Below are 22,032 nucleotides of genomic sequence, written 5' to 3' on the forward strand. Positions count from 1 at the left end.
TTCGGTTCAACAAAGAGGTTACAAGATTGTTTGATGTATCCGCCACACACACACACACACACACACACAGACGTTGAAGCTTCATGTTCACGTTGTTACTGTATGAATGGCAAGACTAATTTTTGTCGTAGAACAAAACATCTCTTAAATCTCTTTAAATAACCCCAGGCCTTATTTACTCATAAATTTAAATTAAAAACCGCTTTTCTAAAAACCCATTACATTCTCTTTTAAGTGGAAAACTCTAACTTGTAGCCTACTAAGATGTGTACGTTAGATAGTCAAAGCACTAACTTACCTTGGTCACATTCTGTCCGGTCTCACATTGTTCGTATAGGCTACATTTTACATAAAAAAATACAATAATGTAAGCTATATGAAAAGGATTATTACCGGTAAAAAGAGCAACAAAAGTAGTGTAGCCCGTTGGTGCTTTGGTCATGACGTGCGGTCACAACGGTTGGAACAGTTTTATAACAATTTTAAACCGCAAAGGCAAAAGTTTAACCTTCTATTTGAGACTAATTATGAAATCACAGCTAGAAAAAATAAACGACTTTATATTTTCAACTTTATATTATAGTCTCTCAAAACTCGTAAAATCCCATTGACTTTCATTGACGGAATGTTCAAATGAGCCAAGACTCAGAGACCAACTGACAAAATTCAAATCTAAATACTGAAGTTCATCACGCTCCACTAGCTGCCATTCTATGAACTCTATATAAACTCTATCTATCTATCTATCTATCTATCTATCTATCTATCTATCTATCTATCTATCTATCTATCTATCTATCTATCTATCTATCTATCTATCTATCTATCTATCTATCTATCTATCTATCTATCTATCTATCTATCTATCTATCTATCTATCTATCTATCAAAACTCAAACTATTTACAGCTTTAAACTTATCAAACTATTTAAAACTTTAAACTTATCAAACTATTTTAAACTTTAAACTTATTAAACTTTTACAAACTTTCTGATTATCTATCTCCCAAGCCAACTTAAAGTTTGCCTCAAATAACTTTTTTAGTCTAAATCTGACCTTTGACCTACATTGTCAAATTAATGTAAATTGTTTTTGGCAAATTTTCAGAACTTTCACACAAATTTAAATACATTTCTCTGTCTGAAAAGGTCTGTAAAAATCATTAAAAAGCCCTATTTAACATTATTCAATTTCATCTTGTAGCTACTAGGCCTATTTCATTTGGAACTCACATGTGAAAATGTAAATGAAAAAAAAGACAAATTGAGATGCAGGTTCACTGTCTGCATGTGAAGTAGTAAAACCATGTTGTAGTGTTTCAAAAAAACATTACAGTTTTTTTTAAATACTTAGATTACTTTTTCCAAAACTCTTTACACAGTGATCACAACATCAGTCTGTGAGCTAAATTCTGGATCATTTATCCTTGCTTTGGCACAAAATACATTCAATGACGACATCTTTCAAATGACATGAGCATCTCACATAGAGACAAACACCAAATGTACAGGCCAATTTGCACGTTTATATAGCCTACTCTTTTAAAGACTGTAGACAGCATTTGTTAACAGCTGTCAACAGCATTAAAAAAACCCCTTTCAATTCATTATTATCGATTCAAAAGAGGAAATCCTTTGCTAGTGTTCTGGAAGAATAAGTTGATTTGAGACATGTTTGAAGTTTTTTGGTAGTTTTAGTGCATTTTGAATGTGAAATGAAAGTGATTGAAAATTAGCATGTTTTACTCGCCCCCGAGTCATTCTATGTAAAATTCTTCTTTCAGACGAATACAATCAGAGTCATATTAAAACCGTCCTGCCTCAAGCGTTGTCATTTATGCATAACAGATTTTTTGATCTTTAAGTTATTGATATTTCAAATGACCAAAAAATGACACGAAAACACATTTGGATGTACAATGATAATTTTTCAAAAATTGAATTTATATGTATTTCCTAGTTGAAAATGAACTCAAGAGAGCCTTGACAGCATGTGACTCAACATGTGCTAATGTCTCCTTCACGTTCTTGTTTCCAAAAATGTCAAGCACATGGCAAATAGATTTTAATTTTCTTAGCTGAAGGGGATATCATATGATAATACATGTATTTTTTCAGGGGTTGAATGTTATTAGTGTTTTAAATGCAATTTTCTCTGAGGCATTTATAATAACCACAAACTTTACATTTCGTGATTCATTGGACACACACACATCATATGATCAGTGGGTAGATTACATACACATTTGTTACTGAATACAAATTGCATGGTAAAAAGGGCTGTTAATAACTTAATTAGGCAACATTACACATTTTAGGTAATATAATCTGAATACTTTTTGATTACTTTTGGCCTAACTTGTTTATTACTTTGATTGGAAGAAAAATGATTCAGGGTTATGTCAGTTTTTTTTTTTTTAAAGGGATTTTTCAAAGTTCACCCATGAAAATGAAAAACGAGAAAAGAAACTCATAAATTTGAAACAACAAGGGTGAATAAATAATGACAGATTTTTCATTTTCATGGGTGAACTCTTTAAGTGGCTGATCTATGTGTGCAAGAGAAATGAACATTTAAAAGATAAAAAAAGAACAATTAAAGGGATCAATAAATCATGAATAATTTACTACCTTTTTGTGAATATTAAGCAATCATTCACTGTAAAAAAATATTGTTGGTTTTTGTTGGTTTAACTTAAAAAATTAAGTAACCTGGTTGCCTTAAAATTTTGAGTTTATTGAAATTAAAAATTTGAGTTGATACAATGCAGGACATTTGTTTAATAAATAGAAACTCAAAATATTATTGTATCTAAACCACATAAAAAATTTGATAAATCATGAAAATAGCACTATTTGGCATGTTTCACTGCGTTATCAGAAATAAAACACACACAATTACCCAATATGGTAATTATTTTAAAATATTAAAAAATATTATGTAAAAAATATTTTAATAATATTTTATTAAAGGTTGTCGAATCTCAAAATTTTTTCATTGTATTAACTCAAAAATTTAATTTCAATTAACTCAAAATTTTTAGGCAACCAGGTAACTTTTTTTCTAAATAATTTTTTACAGTGTATTGGTTTAATCCTGATAATGAGTATTTTAAAACGTACCATAATGTAATTACCAGTAGGCTATGTCAATTTTGGAATCTGATTATGTCATCCAGACTATATACAGTAATCAGCTACCCAATGTAAAAAAAAAAAAATGCAGGTCTCCAATTGAAAATGTTGAAGTGACTGATCACACCTACATTTGTCAGTTTGGCGAATTTAATTTCTGTGAATCAACTTGCATCAATTCACAGAATTTCAATTCAGCCAACTGAAAAATGTGGATGTGATCAATCACTTGAACATCACATTGATCACATCATTTTTTACAGTGATCTTTAAAGATATTATAGTATCTCTCTCTATAGATATCTCTTATCTCTATTTTGCATGAAAGTATTTCCATCTATACGTCTAACGCTGCGGCTATGATCTGAATTAACCACAAGGTGTCAGTAGAGAGTTGCTTTTCTTTGTTTCCTAGTTGAGTTCATATCAGGTGAGTCTGGCCCTGCTATTGGCTGCTGAACCCATTTTATGTGTAGTACAATTATAAGGAAAAACCATTACAAACATACTTACTATTGTTCATTTGTTTCACATTCTTCAATTAACTTTCTACACTTCTGATCTGGCATAATTCTTTTATTGCCTAATATGTCCTGCTTTTACCAGCGGTTTTATTCAGAAAATTGGAAGATTCTGCTTCACAATGTGCAATAAATTGTGGATCTGGATAATAAATATAATTCTTTAAGTTAATCTAACACAAGTTGATTTAAAAATGTTTTCTGCAGTCTTAGTAATGCATGATCAATGAACATAATTGAGCTTTGCTGAAAAACATGTCAACTCATGCTTTATTGGTTTTAATTTGATTTTGAGTGCACACTCTGAGCATAAGCCAACAGCAGTGAAACAAAGGTGGCTCTGAAATTCTTCACGCTTGATAAGAGCAGATCCATTTACAAAACAGCTTTTCGTCAAAGGACAGGACTCCCTCTTGCGCACTGTCCCAGAGCAGTCTTATCTTTCCTCTGGGAGAGTGTGTGCTGTGCTCTGCGTCATGTGTCTGCTCAGAGATTCTTCGGCCTTCCTTCCTTTCTTCCATCTTGAAGAATGAACCGTTGCAGATCCCACAGGAGCCTGAGGCCAAACCTGACCAAATTATGCTTGAAATCCAATAGCCTGACATCCAGTGATAGGAAAGAATGTGTCTGAAGGTTTTCATCCATTCAGGTCATTGTAAAAAAAAGACAATAGGCCAGGGGCTTTTGATCAATTTACATTCCTCTACGTGTCACAGTCTATATTACAGAAATATTCTGTGTTTAATACAAGTTGAATTCAAGTGACAGCATATGTGGCATTAAGTTGATTACCACAAAAAAATTATATCTACACTGTAAAAACAATTCCGGTCTCCGATTGAACATTTTCTAGTGACTGATCATATACATTTTTTAGTTGGCCAAATTTAATTTCTGTGAATTAAATTGCATTGATTCACAGAAATTCAATTTGGCCAAATGAAAAAAATGGATGTGATCAGTCACTAGAAAATTTTCAATTGGAGACATTATTTAATTTTTTTTTCCAGTATAGACATGTCCCTCTTTTTTTAAGAAGATATTTTCAATAAGGTCTCATTTGTTAACATTAGTTAATGCAAACATGAATTAGCAAGCGATATATTTTTACACCATTTATCTACTAATCTTTGTTAATGTTCGTTAATAAACAACTTTAAATTTGAAAAATGTTTAAAGCTGCTGTCCGTAACTTTTTTTGTGTTCAAGATTTACAAAAATTATATAATGAGAATGAACAACATGAATCCATTTTCCAAACCGTGTTTTTGTCTTACCCTGAATCATTACGGTACACTTATAGTAAGTGTTTATATTGGGACTATTTCAGGCCAGACTGGTAGGTACCGCTGCGGAGGAGCACAGTCCCTGCGTGATCCGCCATAGACATAAACAGAGAGAAGTAGCTCTGGCTGCAATGTTCTTCCGCAAGATGCATGCAGTTCTGTTTATTAACCACTAGAGTGCAAAAATGTATGGACTGCAGCTTTAAGTAAATGTTAAAATGAAAATATTGTTCACCGTTAGTTTATGTTAACTGATGTAGTTACAAATTAAACCATACTGTAAAGTGTTAATGAAACATCTGTAAAATGTATGCATCTAATTTATTTAATTTAATTAATAATTTTTTATTTTATTATTATTATTTATTTATTTGGGGGGGGGTCGTGTTTATTGTTTATATTACAGTTATATTTAGTACTTTGTTGGGTATGGCTGTAGGCTATGTTCCTATTTGGGGTCAATAATTGTTCCCTTTATATTGAGTGTGCCCTGGCTCCCTACCCATCTTCTGATCTTACCCTTTTTTTATTTTTCTACACGTTCAATTGTACAACTGTGTTCTGGAATATTTTGTAATATGTGGAGAAACCTATAAATAAAGTGAGGAAAAAAAAAATGTATGCATCTAATATTGCATACAAAAAAATTTTTTTTAGACTAAACCTGCTAAGATGAATGTTACATTCAACAATATGGATTAATCACTCCAAAAAAAAAGCATCTTTAAGAGTAAAATGTGGCAGAATCATGACATTCGGATAATTTTTTTTTTTTTTTTTTGTGATTAACAATTCATTCTCTCGTTTTAGGAGCCATTTATACAAAACTGTTTAACTAAAAACATATATTATATTTTTTTTGCATTTTGTCCATTAATTTTCTCGAGAACAGCGTTTTGCGGGTCTGAAAGCGCAAACTTTTAAAAACGTGTTTCAAAGTGCCAGTTTTTAAAAACAATACTGTTATCATCGTACCTGTAAACTACAAAAATGTGAATTTGTGAAAACGGTGACGCTGTATGCATGCGTAACCCCTCCTGTTCTGACCTCTGCTCCAAGCGGGACTTGAACTCGGGTCCACCGGCATGAGTCGGGCGCTAACAAGCAGGCTAAAGGCAGCAACCTCTAGTGTCAGTCGCTAGAGCATCTCTCGAGATCAGAGGAGTGAGGTTTACTCACACTGCATCTAGATGGCCTCCGTTACACATGTGTATAATGTCTCCAGTCTATAGGTGCCATATAGTGTTTCTTTACAAAGTGACATGGCAGCAGAATACAGCGTTTTTAGTACATCATTGTTGTGTAAATGTACCCTTAGTGAATTGTGGCAAATCATTCCTACGACTTTATGTTCATGAGTGAATTGTTTTGTGGAGGAAGTCAGAACTGTTGAGGTTATACCTGAAGTGATGTGATGATGTGTGTGAGAACGGAAGTGAACGAGTAAACAAGATGGATGAAGTTCGCTACTCCTGTCACGTCTGCTTCATTGCTTATAAGTTATAACTCACAAACGTATTAATTTGTTACAATATTATATACGTTATTCGACGGAACAAATTAGTAACAAGTGCTGATGTAATAGTAAGTTGTAAATTAACAATTCATTTCCACAACGAATTGTTCATTTGTGGCCACAACATATCACGTGTGGGGCTCCATAGGGTACAGTATAAATCAATAAAGTTTTTAGTGAGCTATCTTTTTTTCCTTTCTTTTTTCATATTGACACAACCACACAGACATATATAAAACCTTACATTCAATAACTAAGTGAAACATTCAATAGTCATTGCTATTTGCACTGACCAAACACTACATGATTTACATATTTTGGTGTAACACAAAGAACCTGACAGTGAGGTCAACACAGGGTAATATCACCTTAGCAAATGATTGACTGAAATATGTGGGAGGGGCGATATCCACACAATGGAGTGTAAGTGGAGACTTTCAGATGAATTCTTGCAGGATAATAATATGTATCAGTTGAAATGTGGTGGTCATTCATGTGCAGGGCGTGTTAAGTTGGAGTAGTGGGGGATACATCCGGGTTATCAGGAAGGTTATCATGGACAGCTGGCTGCCTGTAAACATATGGAAACGACATATTAACCCATTTCCTTCATTGCAGCTCTCTGTCTGTTATTTTAAACTTTAAAGTGTGTCACTTTACTTAACTCATCTCACATTGATAGACTATAGCTTATAACCTTCTATTTGTATTTATGCCCTGTAATGTGAAAAAGAAGTACACTTGTTTAAAGTATACTGGCAAGTGTAACAAGCATTTATGGTATAATGTAACATCTCATTGAAACTTGTGTTCTGTAATATATTTGTAATTACACATTTGAAATGATGACGTTTAGTTCAGTTTAGTTAGTAATTTAGTACATTTAAAAATATATTAACTTTGAATGTAATATCAAAATTATAATCAAGTACTTTACATGTGCTTTAGTATGTTAGTTAGTCGACACATCAAAATAAGTATACTTTTTTGAAGCACAACAAAAGATTATTAAAACAAAGACTTTTCATTTGAAATTAGAACAAAGCGCACTTTTCAAAGTGTGACAAATTGAATACCTTTTTAATATACTTTAGGATTTGAAGTACACTACAAGTACAATTCAATACAATTAAGCACACTTCTTCACTGATTTGCTATACTTAAGGGACTTTCCTGATGAAAGTCTGTATCAAAGACATCTAACTGCCTTTTTCTTGTTGCATGTATTGTGGTATGTATGGTGTTGGCCATGTTTGGTTTTTCTACTAGAGCGTAGCGCCACCGTTGTCCTCATTGTTCTTGATTTTGTGGCAACACTCAGGGAGTTCACATGAGTGAACTTGTCTGAGTCTTTGTCACCAACACTTCAAGGTTTCCTGTACTCATCATAAATCATCCTGCTCAAAGGCCGGCTTTATTGTCCTCTCATTCAAGATAAATATAGGTTTATTCACTGTTTAGGAGATCAAATGACGATATGGCGAAGACATGTGTTGATGCTTGAGGAAAACATCACGCAGGTGTATCCAGTGATCTCATTTGAAATGTGCATAGACAGCAGGGAGATTTTCAGAGATATTTTTATTTTCTACTCACTCTGTTTTATGAATGGGAGATTGGGAAAACAGCTGGCCTTACCTTATTTTCTTTTCTGTCAATAGATATGTCCAAACAGTTTGACATCTTTGAACATCCAGGGTTTCTACAAAATTAAACCAGAAATCAAGTGTGAAACACGGGTATGATGTCATTGATTTAAATATTCACTGTAAAAAAAAAGTTTAAGGCAACCACCTGCAGAACATTTTTGAGTTTTCTCAACTTAGGGCATTTTGTTTGAGTTCTCAACTTTTGTCGTGTTAAATAGTTTAAAAGCTGAATTTGTCATAAAAAACATAAGTTGGATTTTTTACAGTGTTCTTGGCAACATTTTGAATAATTTAAGTACACAAGTCAACAAAATATATAACATTGTTCTATAGTGGTTTTTGGATATATTAATCCAAAAATCTTACATTGTGCTTTTAATGTTTGATGATCGCGTAATTTTAGCAATGTGTAAGCAATGCTTCTATCACTTGTTTCTGCTTCTTCGCATGTGTTTTGATCAGGAGATTTTGTACTATTTCAGAAAATGTGTATTAGCGGCCCCCTACCATATACCATAAAATGGAAAACAATATGTTTTGATTTTACACTTTTTGGCTGATAACAGAGCTCTTTGGGATAATACAAATGTGTCAGTTTTTGCCTTGGCAATGTAAAAGTTTACAGACCGTATGAGATGTAAATAGCGACCACATCACTACATGCATTCTACCAGCATGGTGAGAATTCAGGAGAATTCACTGCCGAGAGCAGTTTGTAATTGTACTTTGTAACTAAGCTCAAGTGGAAATATAACTGGAACCATTTGGGCCAACGGTGGAAAGGCGGTTATGGAATGCTGGAAAATTCTGTCAGGGAAAGAGTTAATATCTGAAACATATTTAAACCAGTTTACCCATAAACTGAAAATAAAAGGTCGAGAGCCACATTAAACTGTCTGAATGGAAAAGAGCAGCTTGGACATTCTGCTTAAAGGGTTACTTTAGCGATTAGCATATGGCTTTGTATCAGTAGAAACCCTGGAGTATATTCAAATGATTGTGCTTTTCCCCCTCATATCCCCCGAGACAAGAGATTTATGCATTTTATTTCTGGAAAAATTACTCCGGTGACTCAAATATCTTTGATTTGCGTCATCAGTAAAATGTTTGGCCAGACGCTAAAGACTACAGCCAGCAGAGGGAGCTATTTCCTCATGTTTTCAACTCGCACATGGGGGATGGGGTCGCACTCACAGCTCAGCTCGGCTCAGGCATTCATTGAAACGGATGCTAAGCAATGTAAGTGTTTTAACTTCTCAAATTAATTTATATGAAAGTTAAGCTTCCAAAGGCATGAACTGAAACACGCCAGACTGTTGTGAATGTATGCCGCGAGTGTGGTCGCCATTACCACAGCTCTCATCATAAGAGCTCATCAGCTCATTTATGACGTTAAATGTAATCTGACTCCAGCAGCATTGTGCTGTGAGACTCACGTGGCGACTCGAGCATTATATTGAACAGACATGTTCAGTTTTTAATTTTAGTGTCTGTTCTCAAACTCAGTCACTGTAATCCAGTAGCGGTGGCTTTGGGAATGGCCTCACAGGGCAGCGAAGCATTCTAAGAATTGTAGTCTTTCATTCCCTTGAGACAAAAATACATTTTCTGTCTTTTCTCAGTCTAGAAAGCACCAAATTAAAAAATACTTTCACATTTATACTACATTAATGACTCAATTTAAATACAGATTCATCTTTCCAGTGCTACCCCTTTAACAACTTATTTTATGTGCACCAAAGAATACAGGTTTGGTATGACATGATTGTGTGTAAAGTTTTAAATATTCATTTTTTGGTGAACTATCACTTTAACAAAATGAATACAGCTAATGTCTGATAGAATTAAGCATGCCACAGTTATTTATGACATATTTTCAGCATTTTCACATGAGACTTCTTAGTTTGGGGAGAGATTGTTTTTTTGTTTTTCCAGCGATGCACCCTGGAATGCAGAATTTCACGACGGTCATAATGGTAAGGTTTTATTATCCATTTTAAACACCACCAGAAAGGCACACAGACACGTTTATTTAAAGTGCTCAGTGTAAGATAACAAAGAATAATCTAATAACTAAGGTCACTGATATCTAACAAAGTGTGTGAAGCCCCAGCCCTATCTGACCCAATTCCTGTAATATTCATGTAAACACTGGCCTGAAGTAAAGTCAACACCTCTGTAATGGAAGAAAAGCCAAATGTAATCATGTCAGATTTAGGGATGGCAGAAATGCTGATAGCTCATGTTTTTCTAAAGGAGAAAAACATCAAAACAACTATATTCACGATCATCCAAAGTGGCCAGTTTTCTGGAAGTAAATTACCACTAATTTGGTTATTCTTGGTTTAGGCAACATCCTCTTCTCTTTAATGTCAAGCACTTACTCTAAAATTAGACTGATCTAAGTAGTTGATAAACACGTGTAAAATGATGCCTTCCCACAAAATAATAAAAAGGAAACCCCCAAATCTGGTAAACAAATCTCCAAAGAAGAAAAATACATCCTCTCTGGCAATGCGCTGAAGGACATGTCACCAGAAGTAGGAAAAATCAACTTTCAACTGATGCCCGCTTTTCATTTGATGCCTTTGTTGCATGGTCCTTGATTTGAGGAAATGAGATTAGGGTAAATGTTTGGGGAGTTTTGGGAAAATGGTGTTTGGGCTGTGACGGGGGGTCTGTCCGGCTTCATCTGGAAAAAACACTGTTCTGTCGGACCTCATCAAAGAAACTTTGATTTAAAATCATGTGACAGAATATCAAACACAGTAAAGGTGTTTGGTGACTAAAGGCTGTATGAATGTTGCTGTGGAACATATCTCTGGTTTTCATCAAAACAGAGAACACCTGAAACGGGACCATGAAAACCATCTGATATAAGGATAGAAAAATGGAAGTGTGTCAAACAGGATAAAAATGTGGACATCTGAACCAGATATGCCCTTACTATCAGCAAAAATATTAACTCAAAAGATTGGAGGCCCATATGGTTCTGCTTACCCCGAATCTGCTTGGACTGTAATATTTAATAAACATGCCAAGATATACAGCTCTCAAGTCATTTATAAACATCTCTGCTTGTTTTGCTCCCTGAGATGGTAGAATCTCAGGAGAATGACGGTCTTATATAGTAATAAACTGCTTTGTTGTTCCCACATGGTGATGTAAGATGTGATTTGGAGGGAGATTTGAGATGACATTCTACAGTCCTAACTAGAGTCAGCCAACAAACATTGTAAGACAAACAAGGACAACACCACAATGTAATTTGGTCAAAACAATATAGTGTTATTTGAGAAAATCCTGGAAAAAAGTCATTCTAAAATTAAAAAAATATGTTTAACAGTATAGAGTGCAACAACTGGGTTCTCTTTAGGTAAACTGATTCTGAACAATAACTTATAAACCTTCAAAGACCGTCTGTGAGCTGCAAGGTATGGAAGCAAATAAGAGACATAAATCTTTGAAATTTAAAAGCCACTGAATACTTAGCTTTAAAATATTTTATTTTGAAAAACATTTATCTGAATTTATTTGCTCTGAATTCCCCCCTTTGAAATTATCTTACTTTGGAAACCATTCGAATTTACCTCTAAACCTGAATTTCGATTCGAACTCACAAATTCAGATACAAAAAAAAAAATCAACTCACAGAATTTCAGATAAAATAGATTCAGGTTGATCATATTTGATTGCTCAAATTCAGATCTCAAATTTCAAGTTAATATTTTTCAAAGAAAACATCAGTCTAATTCGACTGCTCAAATTCAGATCGAAAAATTCAAGTTAAATATTCACATGGTAACATCCGGGCTACCCAGAAAAGGAAAAACAGTCGAGCGCCTATAAGCTTCTGCTAAAGCCCTCAGCCCGCATTATTTCAGCGTTTTTGTTTAAATAATCGTGTTTAACAGTGAAATTCTAACATTTCCCATGATGCTGTACAGAAAATTACACCAATCAGATTCAAAAACAACATGCAGATTGCAAAATAGCTCTTTAGCTCCGCCCACTCCCACGAAGCACTGCGAATTACATAATCAAGTCATTCTTCCTACGCTCTCAAAATATATATAATCAACATTTGTAAATGAGTAGTTTTATATTTCTCCATTGATTTTAATTCAGTTATACTGTTTGCAATGCTTCGTGGGATTGTAGTTATTTCCTGTTAAGTACACAGTCTTGTCTCTTTGTCCAATTTTCAACAACAAAAAAATCTTTAAAATCAAAGTTTGTAAAGTTCTGATTCACCTTATAGCGGATCGGCTTGGTTCATGCCTTATAACTCTTTAAAGGGGGGGGTGAAACACTCAGTTTCAGTCAGTGTCATGTCAATCTTGAGTACCTATAGAGTAGCACTGCATCCTGCATATCTCCGAAAAGTCTTTATTTTTTTTATAATTATATAAGAAAGATGCGCTGTTCCGAGTCTTTCCGAAAAAAGCTGAGCGGGTGGGGGCGTATCGTGTGAGCGGAGCTAAATAATGACGTGTGCGCGCCGCTGCTATTGTGTTGAGTCGAGTGCGTCGTAAAGCTGTGTCATCCCTAACAGCGGGAAAAACTTTATTCAAAATAAAAATATGGCTTTTAATCAGATACAGCCATACATCTATGATCCGGAATCAGACCCAGAGGCTGCAGTTGAACAGGAGCAGCAGCAAAAACGACTAGAGCAGGACGTCTCTATGTGGGACAAGTTATACACTAACTATATAATATGCTTAGCGACTTGTGTTATTTACATATTTATACTTGAATTATATCGTCGTATTTTTGTCTTTGAAGGTGTACATGTGGGAAGTGCAGTTGTGCACGTGTGTGTGTGTGTGTTTACGCGTGGTTTGTGTAGACAGTAAGCGGACTGGTTTTGCACGGCAGGCTAAGTTAGTGTTTACATAGAAAGACACGGAATAGTAGCGCATTTGAATGAAGAAGCGCGCTTATTTAGTTCAACATATTTCCCCACTCTTTGTGTATTGTTGTTTGGAGTGCTTTTACAATACACAAACATAAAGTTACACATATAGTGGCCAGCTAAACAAATGTACACGCACTACACATCGCATGCTCCATTGATCAATTTCTATATATAGTAACTATACGTGATCATGTTTGGGCTACTTGATGAGCATAGGCAAAAACACAGACATTTGAATCAGACTTACTCACAGCCTGTGGTTCTAACGTTGGGACCTTTATCGTTGGGACTGCTCCATCCTTCAGCATTAGGCGATCGGAAAATCCGGCGTCGAGCTTGGCCTTGTTTATGAAACAGTCGGCACCGAAATGCAGCGAACAGATATAAACATTCGCGCAACTCAGTTGCTGATCCGGAAAAGCAAATTCCATCCACTGTTGTCTAAGCGCGGGGTTTTTGGGGAATCTGTGCAGGACTGTCTTGGTCTGGCAACCAAAAACGCACTTTTTTGGTGACATTGTAATTGTGCACATCACCTGTGCAGCAGCCTACGAGCCAGCGCTTTGATGGGCGTAGCCTGTTACTTTCGCTCTCTCTCTCTCTCTCACGCTCTTCCGGTAGAATTGTCCGTACGGCCCATACAAGCAAGTTCCGCCCCCATTAACGTCAAAGGGGACGCATGATCGCAAAAAACTTGCCGAAACTTATGACTAACCGGAAGTAGTATTTTTGACAAAGAAATACTCCCATCAAACGTCCACCTTAACTTTTGAAACTTTGTCTATGTTTAGGATGGGAATCCAAGTCTTTAACAGTGTAAAAAGATCAGTATGCATGAAACAGCATTTCACCCCCCCTTTAACAAAGACTTTTTAAAAATCCCTATGGGCAAAATTTATGGAAAAATACTTCCGGAACCAGCAATGCTAAAAAAGGGAGTCGGCACTGTTGCACAATACTTGTCTTATCATAAAAGCTATTAAAGATGAATTTTTCACAAACTTAAATTAATTAAGACAATTGATTCAGCATCCATAAGCTAGAAGCTATAGAAAGTTGTTACATAACAAAAACCTTCATGGATATTTGGTGAATATGTTCTGCATCATAGCTGATACTATATAACCATGTAGAATCCCACCTGTATCATGTATCGTCTTTTGGTGTTTAGCTATAGACTCATAGTTTATGAATCAGTGAATAATTGTTAGTGACATTACCACTGAAGCGAAACCAACCTCTAAAGAAAATATTCAATACGTCACTGCCACAAATCTGAAAACGATTAACCTCTCAAACTTCTAAACGTACTTTCACCCCTTGATCAAACAAAGGTATGAAAATGACCAGAAACAAAGAACATGTTATTTATGTGAGACTATATTGCTCACTTTTGGTTACAGTTCAGATTATATCAACACAAGACTGATTCAGACAGCTGACCACCTTCTGAGTGAAATTCAATATTGTTAATTGTGAAATCATAACTTAATATTGCCAAATCACTGTGACCTTTCGGCTTTGAAAGGACCCACCTGCTCACACTTCAGTTTCCATAGGGAAATCCTACTCCTCTGCATATTTAATCTTCAAATAGATGATGTAATATAAGATAGCTGTTAAAACATTCCACTCTTTTTTTTCTTCCCCAGTTCTCATTTTCACTCTCTCAGAGTCGTTTCTCATGACAGGAGTGCTTCTGTACCCCCTTGTGAGTCTTTGGCAAAGCTATGCCACACACCCGTGAAGCTCCAAAGCAGCATGAAATGTTCCACTACAATGATTTTCAAAGTCAGACTTATATAACAATACGAAATACAGAGCTTCAAATCTGGAGAGATAGATCTCTGCAGAATCCAAGACCAACAAGACATTGTAAAAATCCCATAGTAGGTTCCCAAGTAAACAGACATTTGGCAGTCTTTTCCTTATTATTATACATCCTATCTTTGTGTGGCTCAACCAGATGTATTTGTGCTCAGTCAACAGGGAGCATCTCACATGAGATTTTTCAGAGATGTGTTCCCATCATGCAACTGTGTGTAGAATTGTATGCAGTGCTGGGAAGTAGTGATTACATCTGGATTACGTAATCAGATTCCAAAAATGAAGTACTTGTAGTTAGATTACAATACGTTTTAAAATACTTACAATCATCAGATATTTTTTTCATCGATTACATGGTTACATATTATTCACACAATGGCAGTAAATCATTCTTAATTTATTGGTTATCCATAACTCTTCCTTTTTCATGTTTAAGATTTATATATATATATATAAACATATTGCTTATATACATTCGGAAACCCCTGACATAATGCAATTGTTGATAGCAAAGAATGGAAATATTTTTTTCTTTCTTTGCATTTTTATGTCAATATGGTACAATATTATCCTATTCAATTCAATGTGAGAAATGAGTAAGGTCAAAAAGTAATCTAAAAGTAATCAAAAAGTAGTCAGATTATATTACCTAAAATGTGTAATGTAACTACAATTTTTTTTAATGTAATTTGGAGTCAGGACTATAATCTACCCAGGACGAAGTGTATGGTATTACGTTATTTGTAATATATTGAATATATTTATTTTAACATTTTGACATGTAAAATTACAATAATTTTATAGGGGTGGGTGATTATGATTTGACATTTTAAACTTTAGTTAGTGTGTAATGTTGCTGTTTGAGCATGAACAACATCTGCAAAGTTACGATGCTCAAAGTTCAAAGCAAAGGGAGTACAGAAATCTCTTTTTAAGGACTACAACAAATGGCTGGTAGGCACTACAGCGAGCTTATTTGTGGGTTAGTGACATCACTAAACGTAACATTTACATAAACCCTGCCCAGGGAACACGCAACAAAGGCCATGTTGAAAAGAGGAAAAGTTGTTGTAGTAGAGCACATTTAGGAGTCTGCTCAAGCTGTCACATCCGACTTTTCACATTTATTGCAGGACAGTACGAAGCAAGAGGACAACATAAGTTATAACCGAAAATAAACAAAACTATTCATGTTCATCTTCATGCAACAGATATTCTCTGGCTCTGGGCATCTTACAACAGGTCCCACATGAGCGATTTATAGATTATCATGACAGAATATGCTACTCAATGACTTGAAGATAATTAACTCCACATCAGCTACATAGATTCATCAACTAACCATTCAGAAACCCCGCGTGGCATTCCACATGTTGTCACTTCTCCTTGAGGCTCTCCATCATTGTCAAGACTCCAGTTTGAACATAAACGGCTGAACAGTTTCTGACATTTTCACTGTGTATCTGCATGAGGTAATCGGAGCTGCTAACATGAGCCCTTGAAGCTCCTCCCTCTTCTTGAAATGGGGTCAGAGCAAAGATAGTAAAAGAAATGGACAGAGCGTTCCCATAGACTTCAACAGCCGAAAATGAGGTCAATTAGAGGGCGCTCACTTCCTGATGGCTGAGTGTACTGCGCAGGCTCAGACTGAGCTGGACGACGTAGATGTGACGTAACCAACCTGTCTGACAGTTGTAGGTCTTCTAGTAGTTGTGGAAAGTGAAATCTGAATCACATTGATTAAATATTTTCTCCCGTTGCTTTTGGCTCACTATGGGCTTCTCCCCATTCTTCTCCCTTGACTTTATCAGACTTTATGTCTCCACGTCCCCCCGACTGCCTCATAGACAGTAAAAGATTGCTTCTGAGCGTCTCCTCCTGTCTATACGGTAATTTCTCAACTGTGCGATAAATGACGCAATCGTTAGCCTATTTTTTACAAAAACAGCTTCTACAGGGCGATAGTGTAAGATACAAGGTAATGGAGCCTTTTATGCATTGTCGTGTTTCTTTATAAATAAACAATGGACAAATGGAGTCTTTAAACGCCTCAGATGTAAAGTTATTCACTGTCAAAGTGACTCAAAAATGAATGGGAGTCAATGGGATGCTAACAGCAGGTGATGGCTTGGTTAGCAATGGCCGCCCCTATGGGTGGAACGCTTTCCAAGTGCTAGATTACCCCCTTGGGTCACAGCAGCAGCTCATTTGCATTTAAAGTGACACAAAAATTCGGGACACAAACATTTTTGCTCACCATAAAAAAGTGACAATTTTAACATGCTATAAAAAATAATCTGTGGGGTATTTTGAGATAAAACTTAATTTGCACACTCCGAAGACACCAGATACTTGTTTAACATCTTGTAAAAAGGGGCATTTTAAGACCCCTTTAATGAAAATATAATACCAAACAATGTAGTAGTATTTGAGAAAATCCTGTAAAAAGTAGTTCTTGTATACAAGTCATTTTTGTCTACTTATTATAAAAGTTACTTTAGGCCTCATATCAATTCAGAAACTGAGTATTTGTACTTAAACATTCAAATAATAAAAGTCTCTTCACAGTTGTAGTCATTTTCAGAGTTATGGTTTGTTGTAACAGTTGTTTTGGAAACTTTGCGTGGGGTCGGGAACAAAAACATCTTTACAGTAAAAAACAAATTTTTTTCTGACTGCAAAACAAAGGTTTAATGTAAGCAATAGTGGCAAGTATATAATCATATTCAACAGGCATTACAAATCCAGGGAACCTGAAGCTTTCATGCTCTCCATTTGGTTTTACAATGAGACTGCCTTTGGAGACCTTAGCATTGTCCAGGCCTGTCTGAGGTAATTACCCATTCTTAGCTTCATCTTCTAGCCCAGGGTGATCTCTAACCACTCGACTGTGTCTGTCACCCAACGAATGTCCTCACCTGTGCCTTACCAAAACAACTGAGAACAAGAATGGCTTCGGATGTCAGCAGCAGTGTCAAAAAACAAACCTTATCCGCCATTAAAGATATAATTAGGATGTAATAAACATTACAAAAAAAACCCCTGACAAAATACTGTCTTGTTTATTTTCACAGAACAATGGACCGCTTCATTTAATGCTGCATTACTTTTCTAACTTGCCCTCCCACGTCTGAACTAGGGAGCGTCTGAGAAAGCCTTTCATTGTGACTGAAAATTGTCGTGTGTGGGTGCATCTGAATTCCATAATTCCATATTCCAAAAATGGCCATATTTGTACAATTCAGTTTTGATTAATGAAATATGAGCATTTTAATTATTATTATTAAAGTCATATCTCAGCTACTTTAATGTGCCTGAATGTGTTTGTATATTAGTGAGAAGACATTTGTTTCATGTTTCTTTTCTTTTGGTAAAATGTTGGCTTGACACAATCTTTTCTAAAAGTTTAAATAGGTTTAAAAAGCCCTGAAGTTTTAAAGTAACCCTTTAAATTAAGCATACTTTGAAAAAAGGTACTTATATACTTTAAAGACCTGCTGAGGTGAAAATTAAGTTGATGTTGTTTGTATGTATAGCTGGTGTTTTAAGTATGCTTTCAGACAAGTCAACACCATTGCTGAGTATTTTCTCCTAAAAACAGTGAACCAAAAACACAATTTTTGGTCTCAAAAACACCATTTGAAATCGCTGGTGTTTCTTACGCCACAAACTACCATGGATCCAATCATGTCAACGTGTGGGAGGGCTTTAGCATATCACTAACAATTACTGCTCTGAAGCAGGGGAGTCTCAAAAGAAGCTATGTTAATATGGTATATTTTTGTGTTCATATAAAAAAATCAGGTACATTTAACATTATAGCTGGTGAATTATGTATTTGATGTACATTATGATGTTATGATGAACTATATGCCTTTCTCCACTGACGTTCTATGATGTTCAAAGCATTTAAGGATACTGATTTTGAGAAGACTGAGATGTTTGATAATGTAGTCTAGCAAAAGGCTAATCATATTAATTAACGTTATGTGTCTGATGTTGTAAAGAGCGTTACTTTTGTGAAGCGTTTACTACAGTGAGTAAAAGTTGAGCGAGTGGGGCTCTGAGCTCATGTGAGGTGGGGCTAATTTGCATATTCATAGATCCACGTATACTAAATGAAGCAAGGGTGTAGAGTTTGATTCAAGCTATTTTTTTCAGAGGACATTTTTTTAAATATGTAATTTTGGTGATCAAAGGTAAATTTTGATAGACTGGTCGGAACCGCTGTGGAGGAGCACAGTCTTTGTGTGACTCACCATAGACATAAACAGAGAGAAGTAGCTCCGGCTACAATGTTCTTCCGCAGGACGCATGCAGTTCTGTTTATTAGCAAAAAGTTACGCACTGCAGCTTTAACTGTTATTAATGAGTTATACACATTAATATTATATTATCTGCAACGCTGAGGAAATTTAAAACCGATAGGATTTAAAGTACACCACAAATGCAAATACAATTTAACACGTCTTTTTTGGGTCCTATGTGACCTGAAAAAACACAAGAAAATAAGGCAAAATAAATGTAGAAAAAAGTTAGTCTGAAATTCTGTGCAAAGCTTTGTGGATGTAAAGCTGTAGTAAGAGTCAGGAGCTTTTAGATTATGTCCAATAATTACAAAGACATAAGACAGAAAAGGCTGAAGGATTGGGCTGAGTTTAGTGGATCTAGAGTGACCTCAACCTCAAGTTTGTACAATAACAGCTAGCTTTAATGAGGTGGATTCCTCAAGTAATGTCTTCTAAGAATTCGTATTCATTGGTATATGATTGTACATTTTCCAACTTCTCCCACTATCTCTCCCCTCTCTCTCTCACACACACAAAGGTTTCTCCAGAGTTGTTCCCCTCCCTCCATCTGGCAGTCCGTCCCCCCTCCTCCAGCTGCTGATGGTCCTGCTGTAGGCAGTCTGCTCATTCTCCTCAGTGAGAGGACAACACACACACTCCTTCACAACCAGCCTACTTCTCTCACATACACTTGTGTATGAAACTACTCCGGCAGTATGCTCAAAACTGGATATAACCCAATCAGCACAGATTTCCGGAACATTTGAAGAATCTGAGCACTCAGTTAAGGAGAAGGAAGATCCATCAGCATTGAGGTATGAGGTGTGCTTGAAGAAGTTTGAAGAAGGAGGCTATACTGAAGTTTTGCACATCAACAATGAGTCTTAAGAAAAGGAAACCAAGCATGGTGTTCAGCTGGCAGAAGTCGTTTGCCATCCTTGCCCCTTGGAGAAAAGGTAAGTTGTTTGACTCAATACGCGACCTTTGAACATGAAGTCATTGCTTCATCTAGTCGGCTCCATGCAACACCTGGATTTGTAGCACAGGTAGTAATTTGTCTGGCTGAGGTGTTGGAGGATATTTAGAAACCTGTAATTTGAACTCTTAGGCGTTATCTGCTTGGTTGAACATGGTTAGGGTTATGATTTAAAAAAAAAACATTCATTGAACTATCATCAGATGAGTTCTTGGGCTGATGTCATTTCAATAAAGTTAGCTCTGAAAGCTGAGCTCATAGAAAACCCACAAGCTTTAGCCACAAACTTTATTACATATACAACGTTGTTTTTAACTACAGTTGTAAGTGTTGCTTTGGTGTTAACAAGAAAAACATGAGGCAGAAGGGCAGAGTTGTGTTTAATTAGTAAGAAATTCAAATCAAGCATCAGTTTAATGAGAAACAACTTACAAGCCATTTGTTTAGTTTGAGTGTAAACCACAGAAGCATTTTGTCTAGACTTTACCTTATGCGACTGTGATTGTTCAATCTAGGGTTCTTATTTCAGATGCCTTTCTACTCATCATAGAGTGTTAAAACAGTTTATGAACATATGGCAAAACTTAAAATATCAGTTATATAAAAATTTAAATATGAACTTTTTAGCACAGAAATTAAATAACTTGACTGTTTCTATCTACACTATAAAAATATATGATCAATAATTTATGACAACATATGTTTTTATATAGCTTTAACTCAACTGCTTTATCTATCTATCTATCTATCTATCTATCTATCTATCTATCTATCTATCTATCTATCTATCTATCTATCTATCTATCTATCTATCTATCTATCTATCTATCTATCTATCTATCTATCTATCTATCTATCTTATATTATAGACACTTAATTTGTATATTGGTTACTGGATCCATAAAGCATCAGTACAAAGAGTTTTGTGGAACTTAAAAAAGTAATAATAAAAAAGTGTCTATAGACCTTTTTGATTGGAAGTGGAACCCTGTAAAGCAGATGTCAATGTGATTGTCACTCATACAGACTAAATTAGTTCAATAAGCCGTTTAGATGATCAGTGTGTATGTTACCATGAAGGAAGTTAATGGGAGGAGAGTGTCACACAGGTGTTTCAATCTCTACCAAGACCAACATAAGAAACAGAGTGATATCAGATGTGAATGCTTTAGTGGTGACAGATTCTTGAGAGGGGCTCTTCTGCTCTACTTGAGTTATATTATACATGACTCATAACTGCAAACAGGCACAGCTGCAGAGTCAAATTCTTTGTGCGTAGGATCAGCCAGTGTGTGAAATCACAGACACACATGACTGTCAGGTAATACGGATATGAAGCTGTCCTGAATGGGCAAGACGAGAGATGGCACCATTTTGTATTGGCATTCAGACTCTTAAATTATGCCTTGATTGTTTTCATAAGTGGAAAACTGTAGAAAGTAGAAAAACAAATCTTACTCTCAAAAAAAGAGGGGGAGAAGAGTGGGGTGAGTTTGCCTGAAGGCTTGACTGATGTTACTGCTCCCGCACATTCTTCCCTTATCCTAATGCTGTTAGATAATGAGAGACTGGCCCTTTCAGTTCACACTGATAATGTGCTTCTGGAACGACTCCTTAGGGTCAAAATCATTGCCTTGGTGGAGCACAGGGAAAATGTTCTGGCATTGTGATGAGAGAGACAGAGAGGTGCGAGGCACTAAAGGTCTGCTGGCTTTAGATTAGGAAGAAGGGAGAAAAGGTGTAGGGCTGTATTTCACACCTCATCAAACCTGACATTTGCCCTCTTTCACCTCCTTCAGCAAGGAGCAATTCCAGCAGAAAAAAAGAAGATCAACGGATTAAACCTTTCTTAATCGCGAATTTGCCTCAATGACTCTAGGAGTTTTTGGGGGGTTGCAGAGTGTCGCTAAGCT

General features: G+C 35.7%; 2 protein-coding genes across 2 annotated transcripts in view; one reads left to right on the top strand and one right to left on the bottom strand.

Moving 5' to 3' along the window:
• Positions 1-6,632: 6,632 nt before the first annotated feature.
• The window catches only part of LOC137044800 (cGMP-dependent protein kinase 2), an 89,065-nt gene continuing 73,665 nt past the window's right edge, over positions 6,633-22,032 (bottom strand). The window contains exons 20-21 of the mRNA XM_067421084.1: positions 8,096-8,159; positions 6,633-7,028 (exon numbers count right to left, since the gene is read on the bottom strand). Coding sequence (XP_067277185.1) covers positions 7,011-7,028; positions 8,096-8,159 — 82 coding nt within the window. The 3' untranslated portion in view covers positions 6,633-7,010. The remainder of the gene's footprint in view (positions 7,029-8,095; positions 8,160-22,032) is intronic.
• si:ch211-250c4.3 (uncharacterized protein LOC100535981 homolog) overlaps positions 19,792-22,032 on the top strand; it is a 39,876-nt gene continuing 37,635 nt past the window's right edge. Inside the window, exon 1 of the mRNA XM_067421088.1 lies at positions 19,792-20,099. Coding sequence (XP_067277189.1) covers positions 20,021-20,099 — 79 coding nt within the window. The 5' untranslated portion in view covers positions 19,792-20,020. The remainder of the gene's footprint in view (positions 20,100-22,032) is intronic.

The sequence above is a fragment of the Pseudorasbora parva genome, chromosome 17, assembly GCF_024679245.1.
Source record: "Pseudorasbora parva isolate DD20220531a chromosome 17, ASM2467924v1, whole genome shotgun sequence".
NCBI classification, from domain to species: domain Eukaryota; kingdom Metazoa; phylum Chordata; class Actinopteri; order Cypriniformes; family Gobionidae; genus Pseudorasbora; species Pseudorasbora parva.